The 14981-nt window shown below is 54.0% G+C and overlaps 1 protein-coding gene across 2 annotated transcripts; it reads right to left on the reverse strand.

The window, feature by feature from the left end:
* Positions 1-105: 105 nt before the first annotated feature.
* Positions 106-7833, reverse strand: MYPOP (Myb related transcription factor, partner of profilin). Of its 2 annotated transcripts, XM_033845675.2 has the most exons (3): positions 7757-7833; positions 6450-7000; positions 106-1375 (listed from the first exon to the last, which is right to left on the reverse strand). In XM_033845675.2, exons 2-3 carry the CDS (start codon positions 6946-6948, stop codon positions 684-686), a joined length of 1191 nt encoding a protein of 396 aa, XP_033701566.1. In that variant the 5' UTR covers positions 6949-7000; positions 7757-7833; the 3' UTR covers positions 106-683. The 2 variants fall into 2 exon arrangements, with proteins under 2 accessions (XP_033701566.1, XP_073652150.1); XM_073796049.1 differs by having other exon boundaries at positions 6450-7827.
* Between the last annotated feature and the right edge of the window lie 7148 nt (positions 7834-14981).

The raw sequence follows: 14981 nt of genomic DNA on the forward strand, positions 1-14981 counted from the left end.
GGAAAACCACCAGCCTCTAAAACTTCAAGGGGGTGTCACCTGCCCATGGAGGGATGAGGCAGGTGTAGGCGTTGGAACTTCAGGCCTGTCTCAGACAGCCCCAAGTAATTATATTAAAAATAAGTTTATTGATATCTTGTCACCACTGGGGAGGACAGAGGGGGTTGAGCTCTGGAGGTCAGAGACTGCAACGGGAGGCAGAAGGCTCAACCTACACCAGTGAGAACTCCATCCGCCCCTAGGGTACAGACTGCAATAGCCTCTGCATCCATTTTCTGACTTGTCTTGAAACTCCCACCCGCTCCAAAGTCTGGGTAGGGGAAGTGGGTCAGTTGTCTTCAAGTCAAGGCCAGGAGTTCTGTTAGGGGAGGGGGATGTGCAGGTTCCCTCCGCAACCCACGAAGGGCAATAATAAATAACGTAAAATCCATGGCTTAAAAGTCAGGGTTAAGGAAAGCAGCCAGGCAGACAGCGCTGTACTGATAAGGGCTGGGGGGCCCATCAAGGAGGCCCCCCAGAATCAGGCACTAACTAGTACAGGGAGTGGGGTGCTCGTGCCCCGCAGCAGGGAGCCCGGGTGCAGCTGGGATGGGGAAAGTGCATTGCCCTCCTCCACTGGGCTAAGCTGGGGGGAGGAGGTGCAGGCAGAAGGTGCGCAGACAAGCTTGACCCCACGGCAGATGTCACGGAGATTTCCACCGCCCCCGCCTCTTCCGTGTAGGGAAACTTTTCCTCCTTTTGTGTGGTGGGGAGTCATGGGGAGGGAGTGGGGCGGGCGGCGGCCGGGGGGCCCCCTCCTCGCTCCTAGGGGCAATGATCACCCCCCTGGCTGCCACCACAGCCCCGTCCACGACTGCAGCCACCACGGACACAGGCTCTGGGGTGACCTCCACCTTGGGGGAGGGGGGGGACAAGACAGGCCTGGGCGGTGGAGGTGGGGGCGGGGGCGGGGGCAGTGGGTCAGCGGGGGTTCCAGGCAGAAGGGGCAGCAGGGCGCTGAGGGCCTCGCTCAGTTGGGCTAGTCCCTGGCGAAGGGTGCCGGCCAGCTCCCGGATGGCGTTGGCAGTCTCCTGCTGGGCCCGCAGGAAGTCCAGGGAGGGGTCTGGGGCCGAGGGTGGAGGCAGTGGAGGGGAGGGGGAGCTGGAAGGCGAGGGTGCCACTTGGACCTGCTGCGGTGGCTCGGGGGGTGGTGGCAGCGGAGGGGCTGGGGGGGGTGGAGACAAGGCCAGGCGGGGCAGCTGGATGGTCTGCAGGGCCGGAGGGGGCGGGGACTCACGCTCCTTGGGTGCCGGGCAGCCCCCTTCCTGAGGATTGCAGGAGGGTCTGGCCCAAGGCTCCGGGCTGCTCGAACCCCCCTTGCTGTGGGCTGGTGTATCTGTGGAGAGAGAGATGTAGGTAAGATGTGGGGGACCCCTAACGCTGTCATGATTTCCCTTTCCCACCTCCCACCCACCCTGGACCCAAAGGCATCCTTTTCAAACCTAAGTCAGGTCATGCCTTGGAGCAGAAGCCCCATGACCCAGGGGAGAGAGACAAAATATTTAACAATAATCTGGTGGCCGATACCAGCCTTCATGGAACAGGGTCCTGGAGGTCCCCTGCCGAGCCAAGCAGCTCTTATCTCATTCAGTGTAAATGCCAACATGCTAGAAGTCTCTGAACCATCCACACCCGCCCCCCCGCCCCCCCTCAGGCAGCACTGCTGGATCCTGGGGAGGCCCCACGGGAGGAGGGCCTGGAGAAGAGGTTGGGTGGCTGGAGTAGGAGAAGGGGGAACTTCTGGAGGCGGGGAGTAGGGGGCTCTCTCTAGTCAGGAGGGCAGGATTTCAGTCTCAACTCTGGTCTGTGTCAGTTTAACCCCAAGCCTGCGGGGCTTCCTCCGCCCCCTCTCACCTGGGATCTCATTCGTGCTCACGGACTTGAAGAGTCCGCGAGCAGAGGCGCCCAGGTTTCCGGGCCCAGCCTGAAGCTCTCCCTCTGGCTGTGTACTCGGCATATCCCCTCCAGTAATCCCGTCCTATAATGCCTCCAACCCCCTTGCCTGGAGCTGAGCTCCTGGCCCTCCCCCAACCTGCTCCTCCCTCAGCCACCCCATCTCAGATGCTGGCAGCTCCATCCTTCTAGCTGCTCGGGACAAAAACGCACTCTTCTCTCCCAAGACACCACTCGTGTACAAATACCGTTGGCTCTGCCTTCAAACTAACCCAACATCTGTCCTCCTCCACGGCCCCGACCCTGGTCCAACCACCACCATCTCCCAACCTGGACTATTCACTGGGCTCCCAGCCCACACCCCCGCCCCTTAGAGTCTGTTCTCCACCAGCAGCCTCAGGGGTCCAACTAAAATACACCACAGTTATGCGCTACAGGAAAGTAGCTACTCACAAAGGACCACATGTCATATGATCCATTTACATGCAATGTCCAAAATAGGCAAATCTTACAGAGACAGAAAGTAGATTAGTGGTTGCCTAGGGCTGGGCAGAGATGGGGGAACGAGGCGGGGGGTTGATGGCTAAGAGGTACAGGGTTTCTTTCCGGAGTGATGAAAATGTTCTAAAATTGATTGTAGTGATGGTTGTGCAGCTCTATGAATATACTAAATGCCACTGAATTGTATGCTCTAAATGGGTAGGTTGTATGGTATGAGAATTCTACCTTAATAAAGATGTTAAAAAAATACAAGTGAGATGTCTTTCTCTGCTCAAAAGCCTCCTGTGGCTACTATCTCACCCACAGTAAAAGCAAAGTTTTCAAGGTCCCCACGATGTGCCTCCATTGCCTCCCTAACCTCGTCTCCCACTCCTTCTCTCACTCTCTTTCGTTCACTTGACTGCAGTCAAACTGGCCTCCCTGCAGGGGCCCATACACTTTTTTTTTTAAACTTTGGCCACGCCGGGCGGCATGTGGGATCTTAGTTCCCCGATCAGGGATCAAACCCGAGCACCCTGCGTTGGAAGCACAGTCTTAACCACTGGACCACCAGGGAAGTCCTGGGTCCTCATACACTTTAGGCCCGCTCCTGCCTCAGGGCCTTTGCACTTTCTGTTCCTTCAGCCTGGAAAGATCTTTCCCCAGACACCTGCTTGGCTCCCTCCCTCACCTCCTCCAGCGTCTGCTCAAACATGGCCTCCTTGGAGAGACCTTCCTTGACCCTCCGTCTGAAGCAGCTCTGTCCTTTTCTCTCTCCTAGCCCTACCTGATTTCTTTTATAGCACTTATCTCCACCTGGCATGGGATCGCTCTGTGTTTGTGGTCTGTCTCCTCCTCCTTATGTCAGCTCCATCAGGCAGGGCTTTGTTTTTATTCACTGCTGTTTACCCAGCGCCTAGAACAATGTCCAGCACAAAATTTTGTCTTTAATGAGAAAAGAACTGTGGCTTCCTGGGAGTCAGTACTGATTGGGCACATCCTGGCAACAACCCTCCTGCAGCTCCGCAGCACCCACAGGGGACAGTCCAGGCCTCTCTCTAGGGCTACAAGGCCTCAGCTTTTGCCCCTTTCTATTCTTCTTCCTTGCCTCAGTGCACATCTTGTTCCGTCTTCCAGGACCACTATCCCCCCACACCCCCAGGCTCGAAGGCTGGGGCTCCAGACTCTTTGGGCCGGCCGGCCTGGGCAAGTAAGAGAGGCTGGCAGAGAGACAATAACCAGAGCTAACGGTGGTTGGACACTTTCCTGGCCGACCCTGGGTGCAGTGGCTAAGTTCTCCTATGTTATTTCACCCAGTCCTCCGAGCCAGTCTTTGGGGTACGTGCTATCAGTATTAGCCCATTTTACAGATGAGGTGACTTGAGGCCCAAAGAGGTGTCACAGAGCTGGTGAATGGGAGAAGAGGACTTTGAACCAGGCAGGTTCTGGAGCCTATGCTTTGAACCATTCCTTGGACTGGGGCTGTGGGCTTGATGGTGGGGTGGTGAGTCTTCTTCATAAAGGGCATGAGAATTCCAGCCACCTGGAAAAATATATGACTTTTCTAGTCTACCGAGTAAAAAGAACAGAAAAGGGGCCCAGCCTTCATGCCCACAGGGCTCACAGGCGTCATGTAAGGACCACCGTGAGAGTTAAAATCATAGTTATTCGCAACCTTTGGGCCTCAGTTTCCCCACCTGTAAATGGATGTGTGTGAACATAGGACCAAGTAACCCTGTAAAGGAATATCTCCCTGAGGGCCCTTACAGGCATTAAGTGAATTACCATGGGCCAGGGCATAGGCCAGTACCTGGCATATAATAAGGTCTCAATGTGGTTGTTACTGTTCTTTCATTCAAATATTAGGTCACAAGATAAATGGTTCTTATCTCTCCTTCCAGTGTCAACAAAGATGCCTCAGGCTGCCCCAGGCCCTGTTCCTGTCCTTCAATCAGAGCAGTTCCTCTTTTAAGAGTTTTACACAGTGGGTAATCTCTGTGTGAGATTCTAATCAAGGACACTTTAAGCACATACCTGCCTCAGGGTCTTTGCACCTGCTGTTTCCTCCAGCTGCAGTACTCTTCCCCCAGATATCTATTTGGCTCAGTCTCTCTATTCAGGTCCTCTGCTCAAATTTCCCCTCTCTACAGAGGCCCCCTTTCCATCACTCACTATCCTCTTAACATGCTTTGTTTTACTTCTTTTAGTTCTTATCACCTCTTTGTATAATCTGCTTTGGGGGATTACTTGTTTGTCGTCTGTCTCCCGTAACTAGAATGTCAGCTCCATAAGGGATGGAAAATTCTTTCTTCAGAGTATTCCCAGCACCTACCACGGTGTCTGCCTCAGAATACGCGCTCAATAAATATCTGTTGAATGAATGAATAAGGGGTTGTACAGCTTTTGAAGTAATAAGTTTGCCATCTCCACGCTGGTTCAATGGGGCCATTTCACAGGTAGAAACACTGAGGTTTGATTCGTATTGAGTACAAGGGTCCCGAGTGATTGTGTCTTTCTCTGGCTTAAGACACTTTCATGCCTCCCAAATGCCCTCAAGATAAAATCCAAAGTCCTGACCTTTATTTTAAACCACATGTGATCCAATTCTGGCACACCCAATAACTCGTAGTCAATATTAACTGTTTATATATATGTAAACTACTTACATATTTACATATATATGTATGCATATATATGGTATATATCAGGCCATCTAGCCAGTGGTTAAGTGCATGCACGGTGAGTTGGACACAACCTATATTCAAGTTCCAACCCTTCTACTTACTTACTTGCTGTGTGACCTTGGGTGGGTGAATGAACCTCTCAGAAATTCCAGGATCCTGAGCTGCCTTGTTGGATCATGTGCCCCCGCTTTCTCTAAACCCTTGTATGGCTCCCCATAGTACTTAGAATAAAATTGAACTCCTTATCTCAGCCTAAAGGTCCTGCAAGGTTTGGCTTTTGCTGACCTCTCTGATCTCATCTCAAAACATGTCCTTTCTTTAATCTTTCCACTCTCCCTTCCTCCCCTCCCCTAACTGGGCAGCATCTCTCAGTTTCCTAAACTGGCCAAGCTTTCTTGTCTCCAAGCCACTGTACATGCTGTTCTCCAGGAACACTTTCCTGTCTCTTCTTCATCCTCACTCTTTGCATCTCGGCTCTGATGGCTCCTTCTCCAGGAAGCCCTCCTTGAATTCCCAGTGTGGATCAGATGTCCCCTAGGGACTCTCATAGCCCAGCCCTGCCTGCTTTGAGTCATCACTGTCTATACATGGGTCTGTCTCCCCCAGTGGACTGTGAGCCCCAGAAGGACAGGCCTGAGGATGTCTCAGTCACATCTCTGTCCCCAACACTGTCCAGCTCGGGGCAGTTGACTGGGGAATAGCTGTGGAAGAAATAATCATCCAGAGTTAGGGCTGAGTGGGGAGTTTTGTACTCCACTCTCCCCACCTCCTCTACTCAGGGCATGACCTTGGGAAAATTTCCAAACCTCCCTGAGTCTTTGATTTATAAAATGGTGAAACAGTTCGTGCTTCACAGCACTGGTAATTATATCAATAGCTAGCAAGGAAGTAATGTACCAAGCAAATTACACATATTAACTCATTTAATCTTCCCAGCAACCTCTGAGGCGGGGACCATTTTTTATCCCCATTTTACGGATGTAGAAACTGATGTGCAATAACTTATCCCAAATGACACAGTTGAGTGGCAAAGTTGTAACTGGAGCCCAGACTATCTGCCTTCAGAGTCACTCCCCCTACGCTACAGTTTAATGAAATCATGGGTGAGCTGATGATCCCATGTGTGGACTCTGGAGCCAAGCCTCCTAGGTCTGGGTTCCATTCCCGACTCCGACCATTACCACACTTTTCTGAGCCTCAGTCTCCACAGGTGTAAAATGGGGATTATAACAGTACCCCCCTTCCCACAGCTATAGGGAGGATCTGATGAACCATATAAAGGGCTTGGAACAGCGCCAGGCACAAAGTAAAATTTCTGTTTGCTTTTGCTGAGGTGATGCTGAAGGAACTCACCTGCCCGTCGGTCCTCCTTGCGGTCCTCAGACAACACACAGCGTTGGGCGCAGGCGCTTGGGGCCGGTGGCTGTGAAGAGGCGGCCGCGGAGGGCTGCTCTGCCCCTGCACCAGCTCCTGGCCCCGCCACACCCGGCCCCAGGATGGCAAAAATGGTCTCCTCCTCGGCGGAGAAGGCGTCCTCGGCGGCAGGCCCGGTGCCCTGTGTGGAGTGCGGCACGCGAGCCAGCTTCTCCTTGGTGCGGCGCTTGAAGTCGTTCCAGCGCTTCTGCACCTCCTGGCCAGTGCGCTTCCAGCTGGTGATGCCGTTGATCTTGGCGGCAATGCCTTCCCACACACGCCGCCGCTCGGCCACGCTCACCCGACGGCTCTGAGCGCCGTAGAGCTGCGGGTAGTGGGCGCGCACCTCACGGATCAGGATCTGGTTCTCTTCGAACGAGAAGCGCGGCTTGCGCAGCCGGGTGGTCTCTTCCGCTTCGCCCGCCGCCGCCGAGGCCATGGCGCCCCCCGACGCCGCCGTCCGGCCGCCTGGCGCATGGGGGGCGCCGGCGCTGCGGGCACAGGGCGCACGGCGCTGGCAGGGGTTCAGCGGCCCCGCGCCGTCCGCCCCACCCCGGCCGCCCCGATACCGTCTCCTATGTCCCCGGGGATAGGGGTGGGGGAGAAGGGCGGACGGAGGCGACGGGCAGCGGGGGTCCGTCAGAGTGCCTAATAATAGATGACACCGGCTGAGCGCTCATCTTGTGCCTGGCGCGGCGCAAAGTGCCAGGCCATGGAGTTGATGTTAATTGGGTATGGGTATGGAGGAGTGGAGGGAAATGAGGAAAAGCGGAAGGAAGAGGGGGTGTCTGCGGGAGTTAGAGGAGAATTGGGGGCATAGGAGGATGGGAAATGGAAGGAGAATGGGGGTATCTCGGGGGTCAAAGAAGCACGAGGGTGATGGGGATAAGGAGATGCTGAAGAGGAGATGCAGCAGGAAGGGGGGGATCTGGAGCAGAGGAGCGCTCTGGGGGTTCCAGGGCAATGGGACGTCTGTAAGACCAATAAGAGAAGTGGTCCTTAGAGGAGCAGTCCAGAAATAATCGTGAACTGGGGGCTCCTAGGACAGTGGAGAAACTGGGAGAATAAAATATTAGGCATTAGGGTCTGCGGGGATTGTGGGGGCTTTGGGGATTGCCACGAATCAAGGGGATCCCTGAGGGTTATGAGGGTCCGGGATTAGGAGGGGCCAACTGGGGCTACGGGAGACTCTGGGAAGAGTGAGGGTCGCGGAGGGTGGGGACCGAGTTGGGCCGCGGGTCACTCACCGGCGCCGCCGCAGCCCCCGCCTGCCCGTCTGTCAAGACTCGGGCTTCTGCGGCCTCTTCCCTCCCCCTGCCGGCTTTCTCCCTCCCCTTCTGGGCCCCGCCCCCGGCCGCCCCGCGAGCCAAGGCGCAGGCGCACCTAGCGCCAGACGGTCCCCCAACGCCCGAACCTCTTGGGTTTCACTCCTCCCGCCAGAGCGCAAGCGCAGAATTGCCCTCCACCGGCCTCCGTAAGCGGGCCGCAGTTGCGCAGGCGCAAGGTTAGCGCAGCGCTCTTTCCCCTAGCTCTCTGATGCCACAAGAACGCACGCTCAAAACCCTCGCACGCATGCGCGCCTTTCTCTCCCCGCTAGCTTTGGTACTCGGACTCCGTCTCTGCGCAGGCGTAGCAATCCTTGGAGGATGAGGGAGAGACCTTGGAGAGTGATGGGACCGAATGGTTTCCTAGCCTTTCGGACCGTCTTCCAGCCCACCCAGCCCTCTAACTATGTCTGTGTCTCTTAGAGGACAGGGAGGGAGACGGTGCTGGAGGGAAGCGGTTCGTTTCCATGACAACTGCGTGGGTGGGGTGGGGAGCGTAACAAAACTGGCTTTGCAGCCCCTTATACCCGCCCCTGCGCGGGGCTGCTCGGGGTCTGCTAACTACTACCCGTAGGGGCGGGGCACCCTGGGGATATTCGGCTCCAGGCGGGTGCAGTAACCATAGCAACTCATCTACCTTCCAACGCTACCTGGTGGGACCCGTGTCCACACACCTCACGGCTGGCACGCAGGGAGGGAGATAAGAGGGAGAGCTTCTTGGCTGGTAAGGGGTGATCCTAGCACAGGCATGACTTTAAGCAAATGCATGGAGGCAGGAATGAACCTAGAACACGGATTCTAGCTGGAAGGTAGGATGATGGAGTTAAGTCTACACTGAGAAATTTGTAGCTTAGCATCCTGCTGGAGTTCTCAAGGTCATTCCACAAACAGTGCTTCATTCATCATTCAAACAAATATTTATTGAGCACCTATTCAATTCTAGCTGCGGTGAATATAGAAGACAAAAATCTGTACGCTCATGGAGCTCACTTTGTAGTTGGGAGAGTGAAACATTTAGCAAAATTAATAAGATATATAAGCGAAAAGGTGATAAGTACCATGAAATAAATGGAAGTAGGCAAAAGGGTTGGGGAGTATGGGGTGTGTGTGTGTGTGTGTGTAATTTTATTATTATTTTTTAAAGTAAATTTATTCATTTTTGGCTGCGTTGGGTCTTCGTTGCTGCATGTGGGCTTTCTCTAGTTGTGGTGAGCAGGGGCTACTCTTTATTGAGGTGCACGGGTTTCTCACTGCAGTGGCTTCTCTTGTTGCGGAGCGTGGGCTCTAGGTGCACGGGCTCTAGGTACGCAGGCTCAGTAGTTGTGGCACACGGGCTTAGTTGCTCCGCAGCATGTGGGATCTTCCTGGGACCAGGGCTCAAACCCATGTCCCCTGCGTTGGCAGGCGGATTCTTCACTGCTGCGCCACCAGGGAAGTCCCTGACTCTGGTGTTAACCGTAGCAGAAACTGAGTTTAGGGAGCGAGAGTGGAATCTGGGGCCCAGTGAGGAGGTGACTACAGGGGCTCAGGTGAGAGGTCGTGGTGGTGGCTTCAACTAGGGTGGTAGCTGCTGAGGTGAGGTGAAGTGGAATTGGGTAGAGGAAGTGAGAGAAAGAGGAGTTGAAGATGACTCCAGTGACTTTGGCCTGAGTAACGGAAGAATGGAGCTGCCAGAAGCAAAGACGGGCAAAGGGCTGTAAGAGGATCAGGAGTGCAGGTTTGCCCAAGTACAAAGGTGAGGTAGGCAGTTGGATATTTGAGTCTGGGCTTCAGGGGAGAGGTTTCAGTTTTTTATTTTTTTATTTTTTATTTTTTTGTGGCACGTGGGCCTCTCACTGTTGTGGCCTCTCCCGCTGCAGAGCATAGGCTCCGGACGCGCAGGCTCAGCGGCCATGGCTCACGGGCCCAGCTGCTCCGCGGCATGTGGGATCTTCCCGGACTGGGACACGAACTCGTGTCCCCCTGCATTACCTGGCAGACTCTCAACCACTGCGCCACCAGGGAAGCCCGAGGTTCCAGTCTTAAGATATGAATTTAGTAATTATCAGTGAATAATGACATTTAAGACTGGGAGAGATTGGCAGGGGAGCAAGTTTAGATAGAAAAGAAGTGGATTTCCCTGGTGGTGCAGTGGTTAAGAATCCGCCTGCCAATACAGAGGACACGGGTTCGAGCCCTGGTCCGGGAAGATCCCACATGCTGCGGAGCAACTAAGCCCATGCGCCACAACTACTGAGCCTGCGCTCTAGAGCCCACGAGCCACAACTGCTGAAGCCCACGCGCCTAGAGCCTGTGCTCCGCAGCAAGAGAAGCCACCACAGTGAGAAGCCCGCGCACCGCAACGAGGAGTAGCCCCCTCTCGCCGCGACTAGAGAAAGCCCCCGTGCAGCAACGAAGACCCAAAGCAGCAAAAAGCAGTATTGTAACAAATTCAATAAAGACTTTAACCATTGTCCACATTAAAAAAAAAAAAAAGTCCCATGGCCTTGAGGCTAGACACTCCGATGTAGAGGGCTGGGATCCTCCAAGGAGACTGAGGAGGCACAGTCAGAGAGTGAAAGGAGAACCAGCGCTGTCTGCTGTGCTGGAGGCCAAGTGAGAAGTGCAAATCCAGGAGGAGGGAAGGGTTCATGATGCCAAACGCTGCCTAGAAGTCAAGTCCAATGAGGACTGAGAACTGATCACTGGGGCTAGTGATAAGGAATTCATCAGTAATCCTGGAAGGGGCAATTTTGGTGGTGTGGTGGGGGCAGTAGCTTGATTGGGTGGGTTCAGGAGAGCCTTTAGGGATTGCCAGTGTAGATGATCCTTTCTAGCACAGAAATGGGGTGGTATCTCTCCACGGGATCTCCAGAGGTTTATTTCAGATGGGAGATGTCACAGTATGTTTGTGTGTCCAAAGAGATGATCCAGAAGGGGGGAGATTGGTGCTGCGGAGGAGAGAGGGGAGAATTGCTGGAGCCATGTCCTGAGTGGGCACGGTGGGTGGGACTCAAGGCACAAGAAGGGGGTGCTCTAAGGGGCATGGGCTGTTCAGCCACAGTAAACGGGGAGGGCATGGGGCAGGCAGGTGGTGATGTAGTGTCAGGAGCATGTGGATGTTGTCTCCTGGTTCCTTCTGTTGTCTCAGTAGAGTCGGAAGCAAGGTCAGGGTGAGAAGGAGGTGCTGAGGATAGGGGAGAGAGAGGAGAAAGCATGAAACAGTGAATGAATGGCCAGGGAATTGTAGACAAATAGAGCCAATCACTTGAGGTAATTGGATATAAAAGAGTGATGAGTCCCGCTGATGGTGTGTTTTTCTCTGTTCATATTTTTCTGAGTGGGAGCAGGTGCAGAGTGGGTGGCAAGCTGACTTCCACCAGGGCTGGGTTTAGATGATCTCCCACCATGTGCTCCATGAAGGGTCAGGGTCCAGGAAGCAGAGGCAGCCCATGCCGGGCCTTATGGGCAAGTTAAGGAGCTTGAATGAGTGAGGATGGGCAGGGTGTGATGTGTGCTTTAGAAAGAACCCCCGCTGTTGTGTGGAGGGTGGATGGGAGGGGGAAAGACTGTGAGCCAGAGTCAAGGGAGAAGTCAGGGGTGGACCAAGGGCAGGGTGGGAGAGACTGGACCAGGGCAGGGATGGTGGGAAGGGTGCAAATGAATTGGAAGACATTTGAGAGGCAGGATGTACAGAGTGCAGTGACAGAGTGTACAGAGTGCAGTCAGGTTGGGGAGGGAAAGGGAGGTGACACCCAGTTCTCCAGCTCAGGTCCCGGTTGGGGAGATGGGGTCAGTTAGGACGTGGTGAGTGTAAGGTTCTCAATGGGTGTTATGGGTTGAACTGTGTCCCCAAGTCCCCCAAAATAATGTTGAAGTCCTAACCCCTACTACTTCAGAATGTGACCTTCTTTGGAAATAGGGTCATTGCAGATGTAATTACTTAAGATGAGGTCATACTGGAGTAGGGTAGGTCCTTCAGCTGACATGACTGGTGTCCTTATAAGAAGAGGAGAGAGACACACAGAGGGAAGACGACAGCTCTGTGAAGACAGAGGCAGAGATGGGAGTGATGATGCCACAAGCCAAGGACCACCTGGGGCCACCAGAAGCTGGAAGACGCAAGGATCCTCCCCTAGAGCCTTTGGAGAGAGTGTGGCGCTGCCAACAGCTTGATTTCGGATTTCTAGCCTCCAGAACAGTGAGAGAATGCATTTCTGGTGTTTAAGCCGCCCAGTTTATGGTCCTTTGTTATGGTGGCCCTTGGAAATGAATACACTGGGCATCCAGGGGAGGCATCCGCGATGCTGTGACTCCATGAGAGTCTGGGCTGAGGCGGGAGTTGGGTCTAAATCTGGCCTGGAGCTCTGCAGGAGCCTGCAAGTAGGGAGCCATCGGCAGGGGTGTGTGGAGCTCTGCAGGTGCTGGAGGAGATCGAGGTCAGGGTACATTATTACTGCAGCTCCTTTAGTGTCCTCCGCTCTTGTCAGAGCTATGCTGCCACTTAATTAGCTGCTAAATAAATGAAAATTCACTAAAAAATTAATTCCTTCAAAAACAAAAACAAACAAAAAAATAAAATTAAATTTTAAAAAAACCAAAAACAAACAAAAAAACAAAACTTGATCACTAATTCTCTGTCTTCTCCTCAGAGCCCCAGATCAGGTGTCCGGCAGCCTCCTGGACGCTTTCACCTTGGATGTCCCCAGGGACTTCATATCCTCTACCCCAGACTGACCTCAGCATCTCCCCCCTCACTTCTCCAGTGTAAGATGCACCCCGTCCCCCCGTCGTAATTCTCCCTCCCACTCCAGTCCTGAGTATACCACCCCTTGTTGCTTTCCATAACCGCTGCACACGCTTTACCAGAGTCCGTCCCTTTATTGAACTATTAAGCTCTCCTCCGTCATCACATGTGAGAGGCCATCAGCTTCCTGCCCGATGCAGCCCCCGACTTTCTCCAGGGCTCAACCTGCCGCATGCGCACACCACAGCTCTGGGCTTAGGGCGTCCCTTTGGGCTATTGTCTGGGGGGCCTTGGGGATCTCTGTTAAGGGCAGAGCTGCGTTTCTGGAAAAGGACCTGTGAGCGGAGGTCCTTAATGGGAGTCTCTGTTTTTTTCTCTGTGACTACTGTATGTGAGAGTGGAGCCCTCTCACTCTTACAGATTTCAGAGTCTGAAAATGCACAATGAAGGTCAAATTCTCACCAACGGCCGCAAGATTCTGAACTCTCTGCCTGCCCTTTCGCCTCTCTGATCTTCTCTTCGCCTCTCTGATCTTATCTCTTACTCAGCCGGTCTCCTGCTTGTTCTGCAAACACACCAGATTCCATCCCACCTTAGGGCCTTTGAACTCACTGCCATCTCTGCCTGGAATGCCCTCCTGGTTTCCTCAATTTATTTGGACTCTGCTCAAGCGTCACCTCCACAGAAAGACCTCCCCTGACCACACCCCCACGTAAAACAGCCTCTCCTTCACTCTCCATCCCTTTACTCTGACTCCTTTTCCTTCACAGCACTTAGCACCCACCTGACATATTACATATTTATCGCTTGATGGTCACGGCACCCCCATCCCCACTAGAATGTCAGCTCCCCGAGGGCAGGAGTCTTGTCTGCTTTGCTCATCGCTGTACCTGCCAATACCCAGAACAGTGCCTGGCACAAAGTAGGAGCTCAGTAAATATGTGTGGAACAATGGAATAAAAGAAGCCCTGATTTTATATGCAACATTTTGTGCATATGTGCGTTTCCCCGAGGTGGGGGCCATACTTTTTGTCACCTCTCTAATGGAGTCTGGGAGCTTAAAGTTTAAGGACAACCATAAAGTCGGTCCTGGAGGAAGACCTGGGCTCTAGCAGGCTGGGAGGGGACCCTGGACAGAGCCCTGGGAAGGACAGGGAAAGAGAATCTGGGGTCAAGGTGGAGGCTGGGACTTGGGGACCAGTCCATAGGTGACCTGTGTCAGAGAATGTAAGGGGGTCACATGCGTGGGTGGGACCCAGGTCTCCTTCCGGCTCTGCCTCCTGCTTCCCACGTTTTGGGCCAAATTCGGATCTCCCCACTCTCCCTCCCCCAGCCTCGCAGGAAATAGACATAGCGATTTCAAAGCCAACCAGAAACACTTTTTATTTACTAGAGCTCAACACCCGCGCCGGGCCCTAAGCCAAAAACCGAACAACTTAAAATCTGACTGGGGCTTCTCTTTTGCCCCTAAAATAAAATCTAGGCGGTTGCCATTCCCATCCGGGTATCCACACCTCTTTCCTGTGGGAGCTTCGTTGACTTAACTGTTGGAGGATGAAAAAACGGGAAGAAAAAAAAAGGAACTTTACAAACTATGGTGACTTGGGGGCAGTTGGGAGATGGCGGAGAGACGCTCTCTCGCTGGGGAAAGGACCCATCGGTGATTTGCCGTGTCCGGCACCAGTGCCGTGAAACGGAGTGAACGATGGGAAGAACAACCAGGGAGAGTTCAAGGGTATCGGCTCACTCCAAGGCTCTCCAGCCCCAGATAAGCCTGCGAAGACGTGGTGCCCCTCAGGCGTGCCCCGTCCTTCCCCCAGCTCCTGATGGATAGGCTGCTGAGGGCAGGGAAGGACCCATCTGGCGCTGTCCACGATGAAACGGTGGGTCTGCTGGTGGCTGGAGCAGACGGAGAAGGCTGGTTCAAGTCAGCATCCCATCTTGAAGTTCTTGGGCTGGAAGGTCCAAGCCAGCCTGTTCACAGCTCTCCAGATTCTGAGGGTTGCTCTGAGAGAGCACAGTGAGCTCCTGTAGGTCCAAGAGTCCAAGAATTCGGCAAGGAATGGAACCCTGAGGGCTGAGAGGTCAAAGGGGCAGGGCTAGTGTCCCAGAAGAACTAAAGATCCATGAACCGTGACCCAGAAGGAGCCACAGGGTTGTGTGGTCCAAGGGGCAGGGGTCCTGCTTCACCAAGAATCCACAGACACTGCCAGGACAGAACCCCAGGGGGTGAGAGTTCCAAAGGGCAGGGCTGGCCTGGCTCCCCATAGCCTCCGTTGTTTCAGGATTCAGCAGGGATGGAGTTCTGGGGGTCAGACATTCCAGAGGGCTGGGGGAGTCGGGGAAGTAGGGGAGTCCAGGGACTTGGGAGGATTGAACCAGGAGGGCTGGGGGGTGCAGGGGGTGGGCACTTGATGGCCC

Source organism: Tursiops truncatus, chromosome 19 (genome assembly GCF_011762595.2).
Source record: "Tursiops truncatus isolate mTurTru1 chromosome 19, mTurTru1.mat.Y, whole genome shotgun sequence".
NCBI lineage: Eukaryota > Metazoa > Chordata > Mammalia > Artiodactyla > Delphinidae > Tursiops > Tursiops truncatus.